The sequence below is a fragment of the Ailuropoda melanoleuca genome, chromosome X (assembly GCF_002007445.2).
Source record: "Ailuropoda melanoleuca isolate Jingjing chromosome X, ASM200744v2, whole genome shotgun sequence".
In the NCBI taxonomy this organism is placed as follows: domain Eukaryota; kingdom Metazoa; phylum Chordata; class Mammalia; order Carnivora; family Ursidae; genus Ailuropoda; species Ailuropoda melanoleuca.
Genome location: NC_048238.1, coordinates 65844756 through 65860476, shown reverse-complemented (window position 1 = coordinate 65860476; position 15721 = coordinate 65844756). Strand labels below are relative to the sequence as shown.

Below are 15721 nucleotides of genomic sequence, written 5' to 3'. Positions count from 1 at the left end.
TTAACCAACACATTAAAAGTAAAAAAAGAAAAAGTGTTATTAATATCAAGAACAGAAGTCACTATTTAACACATTGGGAATTATTTTATTATATTTTTAGATATATGTTGTATGCAAATTTTATACTCTTAACCTTTATAATAGAATAAAAACTAAATGGCATCAAAAATAAACATGAGATATAAGTTTGAGGTTGAGATAAAGAAGATTACATAATTTAGGACTGTCAGGAAGTTTAAAAGCTCTCAAGAAAGAAAGGAGGCTATGTGTGGTGTAAAAATTAAAACAATACTTGGTTTGGAATTTTATTTGTGTTGTGCTGATTTTTTTTCCCTTTGAAATAACAGGAGACATTCTGTAGTCAGATAATGCCAACCAGGATAAGTGGCTATTTGACCTTAGAACTATCAAGATCTAGTACTATTAGTAATATGAAAAGTAGCAAAAATATTGAATTTTAGTTCTATGTGTCATTCTTAGCCCCATTTTAGAGAGGGAGAACAGAGGTAAGAAAAGTGAGGTAGCTTGCCCAATATCTAATGCAACTAGCAAGACTAAAAAATAGGATTCAAGCCCAGCAATTCTGACTCTAGAACCTACACTAAAAATCAGGTCATAATGTCTCAGTAAGGAAATCAAATGCTAAGACTTGATAATTATTGGGATTCTCCTCTTTTATACGCTAAGAAAGGGTTCTGTGAATTGTGTGTATGTTGTTTGATATAAAAATGGCCATCACCTCTGAAGAGCTGTGGAACATGTATTTGTTCCCACCAGGAGGAAAATATTTGCAGTACCATAAGATTCATTTTCCCCAGAGGATGCACTAAATCAAATTAATTAAATATGTATTGGTAATCTGGATAAAATTTGGCAGGGAATGTCCATTTGGGCTTTTTCTACATTGTCCAAATATAATGCAAAATTTAGAAATAGTTACTGTAGTCATATACACATGCATGGACACTGCTCACTTAGAAGAGTTAAATAAAATGTTTCTGCACTTGTAATAATGTTTGCTTTATTTGAGTTTTGAGGTAAGAATTCCTCAAATGAGTACCATGGGCAAAAGATTTTTGAACGCCCTCGTAAAAGTGTTCCTCTGCAATGTGGATTTACATTTTTGAACATGTATGATATTTTTAAGTTGAAAACTAGCATTAGAACAAACTGAGAGCTTCAGAGGGGACGGGGGTGGAGGAATGGGATAGACTGGTGATGGGTAGTAAGGAGGGCACATATTGCATGGTGCACTGGGTGTTATACGCAACTAATGAATCATCAAACTTTACATCAGAAACCAGGGATGTACTGTATGGTGACTAACATAATATAATAAAAAAACATTAAAAAAAAAGATGCTCAACATCACTAATCATCGATAGTAAGCAGGTAAATGCAAATCAAAACCACAATGAGATATCACCTCATACCTGTGTTAGAATAGCTATTTTCAAAAAGATAAAAAATAAAAAATTTTGATGAGGATATGGAGAAAAAAAAAAGAACAAATATCCAAATTAGTAACTGATTTTTCTTCTCTGCCATTGCATTAATTGTAACTGCCCTTTTAAGCACCATGAAGTAAAGGCTATGATGCCAGAAATGTAAGTCACAAATATTTCCTTTAAAAATTAAATATTAGGGGCGCCTGGGTGGCACAGCGGTTAAGCGTCTGCCTTCGGCTCAGGGTGTGATCCCAGCGTTATGGGATCGAGCCCCACATCAGGCTCCTCTGCTATGAGCCTGCTTCTTCCTCTCCCACTCCCCCTGCTTGTGTTCCCTCTCTCGCTGGCTGTCTCTATCTCTGTCAAATAAATAAATAAAATCTTTAAAAAAATTAAATATTATAGCTACATACTATATTCTATTCATTTGTGTATATACTTACTTTAGGCATGAGTATGGAATGAGATAATGTTGCTTTGAAACCCATATTATGAAATAATAACCAATCATTTATAACATTAATCATAATTTATTAACAACTTGAAAATACTTTCTATTTGCATTTTAGCAAACTGGTCTCTCTTATCAAAGGTGAGAAAAACAAAGGCATTATTTGTGCTCCTGCATAATGCTAGCTACCACTCCTGTGGCTGGGCTGTAGACAGCCACACACTGGCAACTCCACAAAAATAGAAAACATTTATGCTTCTTGTTTTGATTGTTTTCTAGGTTACCAGTGCTGTTATTTTCCTTTTCTCTCAGGTATTTGAGAACAGAAGTGAAAGGACAAGGATGAAGATCCAGCTACTGTAACTGTCTCCACTATAATTAAATTCTGTTATCCCACAATTTGTTTCTCATTACCTCCCAAAAATATCTAAGACATGTTTACAAATTAGGCAATTAAAATAAGTACACCATGGAACAGAATAGAGAGGCCAACATATACCCACACATATATGGACAACTAATTTTTGATGAAGGTACAAAGGTAATTCAGTAGAGAAAGTATAATTTTTCAACAAATTATGCTGGGACAATTAGATACCTGATTTCAATGTATATTTTGTACCACATATACATAGGTCATATCTAAATGTGAAATCTCAAAGTATAAAACTTCTAAAAAAGCATAGAAAAATATCTTCATGATCTTGGGCTAGCCAAAGATTTCTTAGAGATGACACCAAAAACATGGTTCATAAAAGAAACAAAGATGATAAACTGGACTGCATCAAAATTACAAACTTCTGTTCTCTGAAAAACTGTGAAAGGCACTGTTAAGAGGATAAAAAGAAAATCCTTGGATTGGGAGAAAATACTTGCAGAACTTATATCTGCTAAGGACTTATATCCACAGTACATAACAAATTCTCAAAACTCAATAGTAAGACCAGAACCCAATAGGAAAATGGGCAAAATATGAATAGAAAGTTCACCAAAGAAGATATGTGGATGGTAAATCACTACAAAAAAGATGTTTAACATCCTTAGTAATTAGGGAAATGCAAAGTAAAACCACAATGAGATACTACTGCAAACCTACCAAAATGGCTGAATTTAAAAAGAATGACCATACCAAGTGTTGGTGCTCCTAGTAGAAATGCAACATTGTACAACCTTGGAAAACAGTTAATTCTTAAAAAGTTAAACATACACATAGCATGTGGCTCATCAGTTTATTTATATAACATTCCAGAAAATGCAAACTAGTCTATAGAAACAGAGAGCAGATCAGTAGTTGCCTAGGTAGGGACAAGGATAGGCATAATGAAACTTTTGGGAGTGAAAAAAATTTTCATTATCTTGACTGTTGGTGATGACTTCACAGGTACAAAAAATTATTAAAACATCACATTGTGTACTTTATGTACAGTTGAATATATTGTACTTTAATAAAATTGTTTTTAAAAAGAATTGTGTATTCAGATAAAACCTGTCTAGATGAATAACGACAAAAAAAAGAAAAACATAAGTCCACAAATAAATGAAATTGCAATGCTTGGCTTAAATATCTACAACAAAGATAATGCTATAGCACTTATTGCATATTACGTGTATGTGTTTGTGTGACAGGGGTGGTGGTTGGGATTGTGTATATGTTCATAATAGGGAAGGTATAAACAGCTGTCAAAGAGCCATGTTCAGCCTGAATATACCAATAGATTCTGTGTTAAGCATCATCTCATGTAGAAGTATGAACATTTGACTCTGAAGAATATCATAAAATATTGAAACAGAGAACATATCACTATGCAATTAATTTAAAGATGGCCTTATAAAGAAAAATAAGCATATTATATACTAGAACTAATATGTACAAAAATATTCACGGTAGAAAATATATGATATAATGCATAAATTAAATGCATTATATAAAGGAAATACTTATTTTCTTTTAGGAAACTGCCATAATAAAATTAAGCTACAAAACAGAAAAGCTACAAAAATGAAATTACTTTACAAGATAACTAAGGTAGTATATACACAACAAAAGTAGAGCACTATAGTTAGAAGTCACCTATAGTCTGGCTTGGAAAAAAAGATGAACAAAAAAATCAAAATAGTTCATTAATATCTCTGTATGAGTTTTTTTTTAACAAGTTTTTCTCTTTTTATTCTCCTTGTTTCATTCCAAACTTTTTTGTTTCAGTATGATTAAGTACAAGTCCTTGAAAAACATTGTTTAGATGATAATTTAAATTGAAATTAGGTAATTAATTTAAAATGAAAGCTGTAGTTAAGATGAATTTGTCCAATGTTATAAGTCAGAACAGATGTATTTTCTAGAGGAGTCACAGTTGTCCTAAATGAAGGCCAAAATTATTTTACCTGTAGGATTTCATCACCGATCAATTTCTTTCTTAATTCAGCGGAAAAGCAAGCAAAGGATATAAATAGGCAATTCTTGAATGGACAATAAAAATATGAAAGGACATTCAATATTACTGCTAACCTAAGAAATACAAATACGTAATGATAAGAAATTAATTTGGGGACGGTCATTAAAGATGTGAATAGTGATTATCTCTCAGTGTGTTTTTAGTTACTTTTCTTGCTTGGATTTCAATATATACATATTTTTTTTAAAAATTTTTATTTATTTATTTGACAGAGAGAGAGACAGCCAGCAAGAGAGGGAACACAAGCAGGGGGAGTGGGAGAGGAAGAAGCAGGCTCTCAGCGGAGGAGCCTGATGCGGGGCTCGATCCCAGAACGCCGGGATCATGCCCTGAGCCAAAGGCAGACGCTTAACAACTGAGCCACCCAGGCGCCCCTGAATTTCAATATATTATCTAACTTTTTTTCAATGCATATCATTTTCACAAAATACAATGTTATTAAAAAAACAGCCACTACCTCATTAGCTGTTAACAGAAAAATTAAGGCCAATGGATCAGAAAACAGAATTCAGAAACAGAACCAAGCAGTTTAGTTAATATGGTAAAAGTGGTATCTTGAGTAAGTGTGAGACAAAGAGATTATCAAATAAACAATACAAAAAAAATTAGCTAGCTAATAAAAATATTTTTTAAAAAATATCTGAATCCCTAACTCATTGCTTACTCCAAAATACTAATTCCTGATGGTACAAAATTTAACATGTAAATGAAACCACTATAGTACTATCAAAATATAAAAGCACTCACTACAAAAAGGATATCTATGATTTTAAATGAAAATAATAATTTGCAGAACAATATTTATGGCATAACCCCACTGATTTGAATCATTGTTTCCATACTATATGTTTTGATTAAAATTATAAAATGAAAGAATATACACTCAGTTAAGTTTTATTCACCATTATATTACCATCCTTTACCACATGTGCCTGGCACATGGCAGGCACAAAAACATCAGTTGAATGATTAAATAAATGAATTCTTATGCATTGTTGGTGGAATTGTAAATTGTGATAACTTTTCTGGGGAGATGTTTGGCAATATGTGTCAAAAAATAAAATGAACACACAATTTTTTCCACCACTCCCGTTTCTAGGAATTCATCTTATGATTAATTTTCACAAATCCATATAGTAGGTTTCCAGGGCCAATTTTTTTTATAACAGGAAAAAAGTATATGCTAGTGGAGAGATGGTGTGAAAAGGAGGTGCTCTACAACAGGAATCTGGTTAAATAAGTTTAAGTCAAATATTTCCATGGAATATGCACCTATTTTAAAATTAGATGCTGATCATTTACCATGCAAATATATCCACAACTGATAAATTAAATGAGCAGATTACAAAACAATATGTTTTATATTGAGAGCAGTTTATATAAACAGGCAGTTATGTAGATGTACAAAGAAATTTCTGGAAGGAAATGCAACAAAATGCTAACAATGGTTATCATTTGGTTAAGATTATGTATTTTTACCATCATTAGAATTTCCTATATTTTTTCTTTATAATGCTTATATACCTTGAAATTTATTTTTAATAATAAATTTATTTATTTGCAAATTTATTTACAAAATAGAAAAGTGTTCCCTAACTTTTTAAAAATATATGACTAAATGACAAAGCATAAATTCTATAATAAAAAGGTAACACAAAGATTAATCTAACTTCAATATTTTTCCTCATTTGAAGTGATAATTCATCATGTTTTACATTTTAATTTGCTACTTGCATTCTATGAGCAAGTTTAGACACTGAATGTGATTAATGAGGTTATTTTCTACATTAGTATATCAAATTACCTCTATGGGTTTTTTTGCTTCCACAGAAATATCAAGATATCTTCCAACTACGTCTTTAAAAGACTTTAATATATTCTGTGAATTTTTATCCAAATACAGATAGGTAATTCCTGTCATTCATAAAAATGGGCTAAATATGTTTCTTACCTTTAATGAAAAGTAAACACTGGTCTTTTGGGTTGTACCAAGGGTGGTGTTCTGTAGCAGAAATGAATCCTGTAAATAAAAATCACAGATACCTGTTTTTAAACTTCATTTTACAAAAGTTTATTCACATATTACCGGATTTGTAAATCATACTTTCGTGTGGCTGGAATATTACAATGTTAGAAGGAAATTGGTGGCAGATGACATTGTAAGATATACCCTGACAAGAGGATGCACTTTTCGTCAGCACAAATTCCCCCTCCCATTCTGCTGTTCATGGAATTCAAAACTGCTGCACAAAAGTATAGAGCAAACCGTCTGCTTTTAAATAATACTACCTAACGTTTGACTGTCCTTGTATTTCGTCTACAAGTTTGTTGCAAGCACTGAGAACAGTTGTCAGAAGCAAGGTTGGGGTATATTATATGCCAGTTTAAAAAGAGAAATATAGTAAAAATGGTGTAACGGACTCACGGCAACATGGGTCACAACCCTTGTAGATGGATATAAACCAGGCTTGCCAAACACCACAGATAGTACTTATTAAAACTGTTACGTGGACGCATTATGCCTGCTTTTTTAGCCCCTTCCCCCTTTGCCAATAAATGACTCTCCTTTTTCCCCGGTGTAAAAATACACGCCCAAGGATATTTAGATAAAGAGAATTTTTAAAAATCATCCATAATCACACTACCCAATGATGCCATTTGGAGTACTTTCATCCAATTTTTTAAAAACAGATTTTTGTCAAGAGGCTCCTGACAAACCAAACGGGAATTCGGGATGAGATGATGGGAGAAAGATACCCCTCTTCCCTTGTTAGGAACCATAGCTAGTATTTTTACCTCATATCTAAGCTTGTTTTTGAATTATATAACTATAAACATAGAATTTTGAGGGGAAATTAACGAATCTTCCAAGGGTGTGTGCCTCAGCTATCTAGGAGCATCTGGGAAGGTTGGCGAAGCCCGAAGGGCGGCGGGTGCGTTTGGTCTTTTATTAGGCTTAGAGCTTGTCAATCAAGCTTGCCCAGCAAATGAGGCACGAGCTAAGGGCACCCTGGGAACTAAATTAACGGCAGTTTTGACTGCAAGGGGTGGGGGTTTGCGATCTAAACCCTGAAGACATCTTGGGGTCTTACACTGCGCCATTAGGCTGCGGCACGCTTCAGATCGCGGCAGCTACGGTGAGAGGTTTTGCTACCGCAGTTCTTGCCCAGGCCTGTATTGCCGCTTCCACCTCTGCGCGATCACGGCCGCCCAGCCCAGCCCCGCTCTGCGCTACTGCTACCTTCGCCGCTGCAACCTCCTCAGCTCCGGCCTCCGCCGCTACCCAGCATCCGTGAGTCATTTTCTGCCCGTCTCCGAGCGCGCGGTCTCAGTGGTAGTCACCACATTAAGAGGTTTGCAGGGTTGCAAAATGGCAGAAGCGGATCTTAACATGGTCTTGGAACCTGCAGCCCAAGGGGTTGCTGAAGAGAAGATGGCTAGCTCGTCTAGTGATTCTGGGGAAGAATCTGACAGCAGTAGCTCTAGCCGCAGCACTAGTTGCAGCAGCAGCAGCAGTAGCCGCAGCCGCTTATATAGAAAGAAGAGGGTATCTGGGCCTTCCAGAAGAGCACGGCGGGCTCCGTTGGGTAAAAGTTTCGTGGATCGGCTGCCTCAGGCAGTTAGAAATCGTGTGCAGGCGCTCAGAAATATTCAAGATGAGTGTGACAAGGTAGACATCCTGTTTTTAAAGGCAATTCACGATCTCGAAAGAAAATATGCCGAACTCAATAAGCCTCTGTATGATCGGCGATTTCAAATAATCAATGCAGAATATGAACCTGCAGAAGAAGAATATGAATGGAATTCAGAGGATGAGGTGTTCAGCAGTGATGAGGAGGTGCAGGAAGACAGTCCTAGTGAAATGCCTGCTTTAGAGGGTGAGGGAGAAGACGATGACCCTAAAGAAAAACCTGAGGTAAAGGCTGAAGAAAATGAGGTTCAAAAAGAAATTCCTGAGGCAAAGGCTGAGGAAAACGCAGAATCTAAAGATTTTCTGGGGGTTGAGCCTGAAATAAAAGAAGAGCCTAAAATAGTCCCCCAGGCAAAGGCAGAAGATAAAGAACAGGCTAAGGCAGCAGAGGCTAAGGCAAAGGCTGCTGTAATAGAGGCTCCTAAAAGAATTCCTGAGGTCAGGCCTAAAGAAAGAGTGAATCTTAAAAGAGCTCGTAAGGGAAAGCCTAAAAAAGAAGATCCTAAAGGCATTCCTGACTACTGGCTGACTGTTTTAAAGAATGTTGACAAGCTCGGGCCCATGATTCAGAAGTATGATGCCCCCATTTTGAAATTCTTGTCAGATATTAGCCTGAAGTTCTCAAAACCTGGCCAACCTATAAGCTACACGTTTGAATTTTATTTTCTACCCAATCCATACTTCAGAAATGAGATGCTGACCAAGACATATATAATAAAGTCAAAACCAGATCACAATGATCCCTTCTTCTCTTGGGGATGGGAAATCCAAGATTGCAAAGGCTGTAAAATAGATTGGAGAAGAGGAAAGGATGTTACCGTGACAACCACCCAGAGTCGCACAACTGCTACTGGAGAAATTGAAATTCAGCCAAGAGTGGTTCCTAATGCATCATTCTTCAATTTCTTTAGCCCTCCTGAGATTCCTAAGATTGGAAAGCTGGAACCACGAGAAGATGCTATCCTGGATGAGGACTTTGAAATTGGTCAAATTTTACATGATAACGTCATCCTGAAATCAATCTATTATTATACAGGAGAAGTCAAAGGTACCTATGATGATGGTAAAGATTATGGAAACAGGAAATATCGAAAATAAAAAAGGCTGCCTGGAGGAATTTTCAAGCATCTCAAAACTTCAAGAGTGAAGCAGGGTTTATACAGCCTCAGGCGAGATGGGGGCTGCTCTATAACCTCAAGGCTAGCATTCCTTACAGTCTTGTGTTTTCATATTTTCTTGGTAGTCTAAAAAAATTGTCTTACAGTGTCTAAGTATCAGTATCTAGCGTGTTGTAGTGTAATAGTCTTCAAAATATGTAAATGCTGTCAGTTATCTAAAGCATGCTCCTTTGGTGCTAGAGTTTTGATTTTTGTGAAGTCCTTTTGTCATGTTCCTATTAGGATGTAGCTGTGAAAACTGTCATACTTGTCAATTGAGACAAACATTTGCTTGAAAAAAAGAGTTCCTGAAATACCAATGCAAGTGGTTTTTCTTTTCCAGCCCAGAAAACTAAATGTTTAAGTCTGCTTGCCCTAGCTGTGCCTTTATTACTTTGCTATAGAAATACAGTACTTAAATTAACTAGAAACAGCTAAACAGTGAAATTTACCTGAAAAAAGATTAGCATAAATTTAAGAATGTCCGTCAAGACCATATATGATATGACTGAACTTATTTATGTGACATAGTGTTCTATAAATTAATAATAATGAAGTTATTGTTTACCACTGAAGTGTTAATATGGCAGTACTTTTTAAAAGTTTCCTCATACTGTGTAATTGTAAACTAAAGTTACTAACCACATTTTCTTTGTAATATGTTATATTTTGTCTTTCATGGAGATGATCACTTTATATCATTTGATATTTTTTTCATGTTGTTCTATTGCATACTAAAATAAATGTCAAATAAAGTGTATCATGCTGTAAAGATCTAACATTTTTTCCTAATTATAAAAAAAGTGGGTCTTCTAGAAAAAGTAGAAAATACTGAGGAAAAGGGACATTTAGAAAGAATATATAACTATTAATAGCATTGTTTCCCAGATCTTAGCTCTTCTTTGGAGGATACACATTCAAGTGATTGGAGAGAAATGGAACAGGGGAGGAAGGCTAAGGGAGAGGAGAAGGGAGGAGAGAGAGGGAAGGAAAAGAGAAGGAAGAGGGAGGAGGAGGAGGGTGAGAAGGAGGGCGGAAGGAGAGTAGGGAAGGAAGGAAAAAGGCTGGAGGGGAAAGGGAGGAGGGTGGGGAGTGGAAGGGATGGGAGGGTGTGCGGTTGGGGCAGAAGGGGGAAGTGCCTCACCCAGAAAGGACATCTATATAAGTTGTTGCTTTCACTTCCAAGAGTAGGATTGGTTAATGACCTAGGATGAGTAAGTGACCCAGGCCTACTCTTCACCTGACTTGGGAGGTCACACTCCCAGGTGTGGCATTTTTTTAAATAGGTGGCAACAAACTTTACCTCTTCAGCACCATGCAGCTGGTTACAGGGTAATGAGATCCTGAGATTTTTGGGTTGAAATTGGTGTGAAGAGGAGGCCCCATAAAACTCAGCTTACCAGAGAGTTTTGCAAAGGGCACAAAGGCACAAGCACAACAAATAGTAAAGTAGTATTTTATTTCACGTTTGCCATTTCCCCATGCACATATATCTTCCTTCAAAACCTGAAGGAAAGAGCTGTGGCAGGAGGATTTGGGGATTTCTGGGTCTCTAGGAATAAAATTACTTAATAGTCTTTCCAAATCCCATCAGATAGTTTAATATCTTGCTTTTATCCATGTTTAACAATAGCCCAGCCCCATATCTATAAATGTGAAAATATTACAGTCCATGACACTATATTTAGCCAATCATGTATGTTTAGATATTTAGGTTGTTAGGATTTGTACAAAATTAGGAAGCAGAGTATTGCTTTTAGAAACACCACTGCAATTTTGAGAGTGCCTTTGTTTTATATCTGAGATATTCGCATCCATCAAGAAAGGGTATGGGAGCAGATTTACTTATATGCCAGGGCCAAAGCAAAAACTATAATAAATATGGTGTACCTGGATCACTGCTGCAGAGATTCCCAAATTGGACATATATTGTGCTTGCCAGACAACACAGCAGAGCCCTTAAAACTTCTACATGGAATGCAAAACCCTTATTGCATCTTAAAACACTTACTGAAGTATTTAGCCTCTTCCCACTCTGTATTTTCCAATATTAAAGGAACGCATCTCAGAGTATTTGCAAAAAAGAAGCAGAAATGCAGAATATAAAAATAATTCAGAAGCATGCTACAGAAAGATATTCTGTTTGTAGATTGGTGTATTTCCTCCCAGTTTGTCACTCGGTTAGGTTTTATCACAACTTCCTGGCTCAAATCTAAAGTTTAATTCAAGCTGGGTGGGTGTAAAGTGAAGTGGAAAGGAAGTTTATTGGTATTTGTACCTTTCCTGTTTAGGGCACAGGTGGCAGGGTAGGGGAAAGGGAAGGGCCGGGTAGGTGCCAAAGATTTTTCCATCAGTAAGGCTAGAATTCCGGAAATGCAAGCTGTCTGTGGTTGGTGCTTCTACCACCTTGGCTAGTGAAGGTAGCTAGAGCAGAGAAACCTTTGGGCTTGCACATTCACTGGGCTGCAGGTTTGTCCATCAGACTTACCCAGCCAATGACTAATGCCAGAAGGAGGAGCTGACTGGACTTGAAACTCATGAACAGGGGGCAGAGGCCAGAGAAGAGCTTTTACTCAGTCTTTTGTGACTTCTTTCTGGCGCACTGTTTTTCTTTTGCCTTGACTCAAGGCGGAGGCAAGCTACCTCCTTTCCTGCTCCAACTGGACCAAGGAGTACTCCTCCTCCCCCTCCACCTCCCCTCCTCCTCCTGACTAAGCAGCAGTTAAGGGTTGCTCCATCCACTCTCAATCTAAGTGGACAAAGTGACAGTACAGATAGTCAAATGATGCAAATTACCCATTATGTCTGAATCTAATGATACTGGTGCCCCTGCCCTCAAAAAACTTCAGGGACCAGGTGATAAGATAGAAGCCAAATTTAAAATGGACTGCAGGCTCTTAAAAAAAAAGTATAAACCTTCACTTAATGAAATAGGTGTTTGTGCCCACCACCGCATGTATTGATTAGGACAACGGTCAGTGTAATAATTTCGGTACACTTATGGATTACTTCAAATATTGTTTTGTGGTTTTTGCAGAGTACATTTTTTAATTAAAATGAAATATTTAAGTATTAAAATACATAGCATTTAGAAGTATACTTTTCTTCAAGAGATGCAGAACACAACAGATTCTCTAGAGCATCATTGCTTATTGTTATGTAGTTCAGTCCTTACAATTTTTTGTGTGTGTGATATAGCTTTTAGAGAGTGGGAAAATTATTAGAACACTTCACTGAAGCTAATATTTACTTGGAGGAAAAAAAAACATACTTGGAGAGCCAATCTAAGTGTGTGTTTTGCCTCCAGCTCAGAAGTAGAAGAGTTTAAGTCAACTGGCACCAGGTGTGCCTTCATTATTGTGCTGTAAAAATGTGATTTGTTGTGATACGGTACCTTACAAAATTTTATCACTTGAATAAAGAAGCATAGAGTTAAGAATTTTCAAGAACACATTAATATCAAGTCTCCTAGATTAATTTTTTAAATTTTTTGTGTGACATATAGATTTATAAAGAAAAAAATAAACATAATGAAGCTGTTTTTCCCTTGTAGTGCTGATAAAAGTTAGTGTTTGCAAGTGTTTCATTCACCTGTACTCATGAGTTATGTACACTAAGGTGATGGAGTGTGTTTGTGTGTGTGTGTGTGTATTTTAGTGTTCCATGATTCATTGTTTGCATATAGCTCCTAGTGCTTGGTGGAGTATATTTTCTTTCTACTACGCTTCACTGAAAGTTGTCACTTTATCAGTTTTATTACATTTTCTGATTATGAAATATGTTCATTATAGAAATTTGGAAACTATGCTGAAAAGCATAAACATTATTTTAAACAATTCTGCCTTCAAAGTTAACCACAGTTTACATGAAAATGTCTATAGCTTTATTAATATAACTACTATCACTATAACTTTTCATTTACTATATTTTGTCTTAACATATATGAAATGGATATGCCATAATTTATTGCATCAGCTTCTTATCATGTGCATTTAGGTTAGGAGCATCTTTTTTTTAATTGATTAGTAATTGTAAACACTGTCTTTGAATTAAGGAAAAATGTTTCATATGTGGAAACATTTTTAATTTTGTTCATTTTTTTCCCTGCAGAAGAGTTTAAATGTTAATACAGTCACATCCCCCCCCATAATACATTTTGGGTATTTGGCTTAGAAAGACTTTTCCATGTCAAGATCATGTTTTTTGTTGGTCATGTTTTCTTACAGTACTCTTATAATTTCATTTAATGCTTTAATCCTTCTGGAATAATTTTGATGTAAAGATTGAGGCAGCTGTACCACTTTTTTTTCTCTCAACACAACTTGCCAGTTGTTTCAATACCATTTATTGAATATCAAATATCCAATGGAATTAATTGCCACCTTTATTATATAATCCATTACTTCACATGTTTGGGTCTACTCCTGGTCTGTTCTGTTCAAAATAGTTATTCCTGTGCCAGTATAAATCCTTTCCAAAAAATCTCTGATATACATTTTATTATCTGTTAAGGAAAAGTTCCTTAAAATACTTGTCTTTAAGATTTTTTTTGGATATTTTCACAGATTTATTTTTCCCGATGAGCTTCAACATTGCTTTTTTATTCAGGCTCCCTCCCCAAAGCCTATGGATTATTTTGATTAGAGTTTGTTTGAATTTATAGAAAAATTTACAGAGAATCAAGAATTGCATATTATTCAGTCATTTTATCCAATGACAAGATGTGTCTTTCCATTTAATCAAGTCTTTCTTACATCCTTCAATAGAATTTTAAATTTACCTGTTAAAATAGGCTTTTCGAAAATATTCAGAACTTGTTCTTTATTTTCTTCTTCCTTAGTCTGCCTTTTGGTTATGCTGTTTTGCTTCTTATTTTTAAATTATCTACACTTTGGTATTGTCCCTTTCTTTCAGCTTTGAATGGGGGCAATTGTTTCCTGAAATGTGATGTGTGAAGAGGTAGGAAGAAATGAGCTTGAGCATCTCAGGAGCTTCAATTCAGGTTTGTCTCATATCATTCTCTCTCTAAATTGCTGTATCTTCTGCCTGAGGCCATTTCTCTCAATCTATGTTTTTCTCTCCATTACCAGCTTTGCGATGAACAGCAGGTCAGCATGACTCAGTGAAATGTCTTGAGTTAGAGGTGTTCTGTGGTGATGTAGTAGTTAATTTTTGATCAATTCACTGGCCAGCACCTGTAGTTACTTGTTGCTTGTCTTTCTTATATTGAAGCAATCTCCAAAATAAAGATGATATGCTGGTATACTTTTCTTCTTTACTTTAGCTCCCCTTTTGTTCTGTATTATGGAGCTGTTTCCAAAAAGGGTTATTTTTTGCTGCTTTCACCATCTGATCTAAATTCAGGGCTTGACCCCTTAAGGGAATCTACACATTGCCAGAGACATGTGAAAGTAAGCATAAATCATAGTTGTGCATTTTTTTAAAAATTTTTGGTTAAAATTTCATTGAAACTGAAAGATATTCTTTCCAGTGTGTGTCACTTGTGACTGTGGCTGTTTCTTTGATTTGAAGATCATTTCTGCCTTTATTTTTATTCAGATGATTCTGTTGCACATGCAGAATTGAGAACCACAGAGCAATGTAGAGAAGAATAACCAAGAGGGGCGTATATAATGTTCTCTAAATGTATTGACCTCAGAAAACCGTTTCTGCAGCACAGCTATTAACTCTCCTAATTGAATAGTGTACCTTAAATACCAGTTTGGTGAATCTGGCTTTGGCTAAAAATGTAAATTAGCCCATCTTCATTTATTGGTAAAAATATCTCTTGGCATTCAAAAAAAAAAAAAGCTTCTGTTAAAAAGAAACTTTTTTTGAGACAATTGAAGAACTCATAAAAAGTTGCAAATATACTACAGAAAGGACCTCTACAGCCTACACCCAGCTGTCCCAAATGGTAACACCTTAAATGACTATATATAGTACAGTACCCAAACCAGGAAATTAACACTGGTACAATCTATGGGCCTCATTCAGATTTTGTCACATTTTACATGCATTCCTGTATGTGTTTGCACGAATGTGTGTACGCGTGTGTATGTGTGTGTGTAGTTCTTTTTTTTTAAATTATGTTATATTAGTCACCATACAGTACAGCATTAGTTTTTGATGTAGTGTTCCATGATACATTGTTTGTGTATAACACCCAGTGCTCCATGCAATGCGTGCCCTCCTTAATCCCCATCACCGGGCTAGCCCATCCCCCCACACCCCTCCCTCTAAAGCACTCAGTTTCTTTCCCAGAGTCCATAGTCTCTTGTGTTTCATAGTTCTTTTTTTTATAATAATATTTTTTATTATATTATGTTAGTCACCATACAGTACATTCCTGGTTTTCGATGTAAAGTTCGATGATTCATTAGTTGTGTATAACACCCAGTGCACCATGCAATATGTGCCCCGCCTTACTACCCATCACCAGCCTATCCAATTCCCCCACCTCTGAAGCCCTCAGTTTGTTTCTCAGCGTCCATAGTCTCTCAATAATCATTCCCCCTTCT

At 35.8% G+C, this 15721-nt stretch overlaps 2 protein-coding genes across 2 annotated transcripts in view; one reads left to right on the top strand and one right to left on the bottom strand.

Annotated features, from left to right (window-relative positions):
* Positions 1-7244, bottom strand: part of FAM133A (family with sequence similarity 133 member A) — a 51596-nt gene extending 44352 nt beyond the window's left edge. Inside the window, exons 1-2 of the mRNA XM_019809891.2 lie at positions 7149-7244; positions 6304-6372 (exon numbers count right to left, since the gene is read on the bottom strand). The gene's annotated coding sequence lies outside the window, so the exon portion shown is untranslated. The remainder of the gene's footprint in view (positions 1-6303; positions 6373-7148) is intronic.
* Positions 7245-7350: 106 nt separating this feature from the next.
* On the top strand, positions 7351-9960 carry NAP1L3 (nucleosome assembly protein 1 like 3). The gene has a single exon (XM_002929211.4). It carries the CDS (start codon positions 7723-7725, stop codon positions 9139-9141), a length of 1419 nt encoding a protein of 472 aa, XP_002929257.1. The 5' UTR covers positions 7351-7722; the 3' UTR covers positions 9142-9960.
* Positions 9961-15721: the final 5761 nt, after the last annotated feature.

Excerpts from the sequence above, each read along its gene's own strand:
- NAP1L3 (XM_002929211.4), top strand. The coding sequence starts at position 7,723 with ATGGCAGAAGCGGATCTTAACATGGTCTTGGAACCTGCAGCCCAAGGG.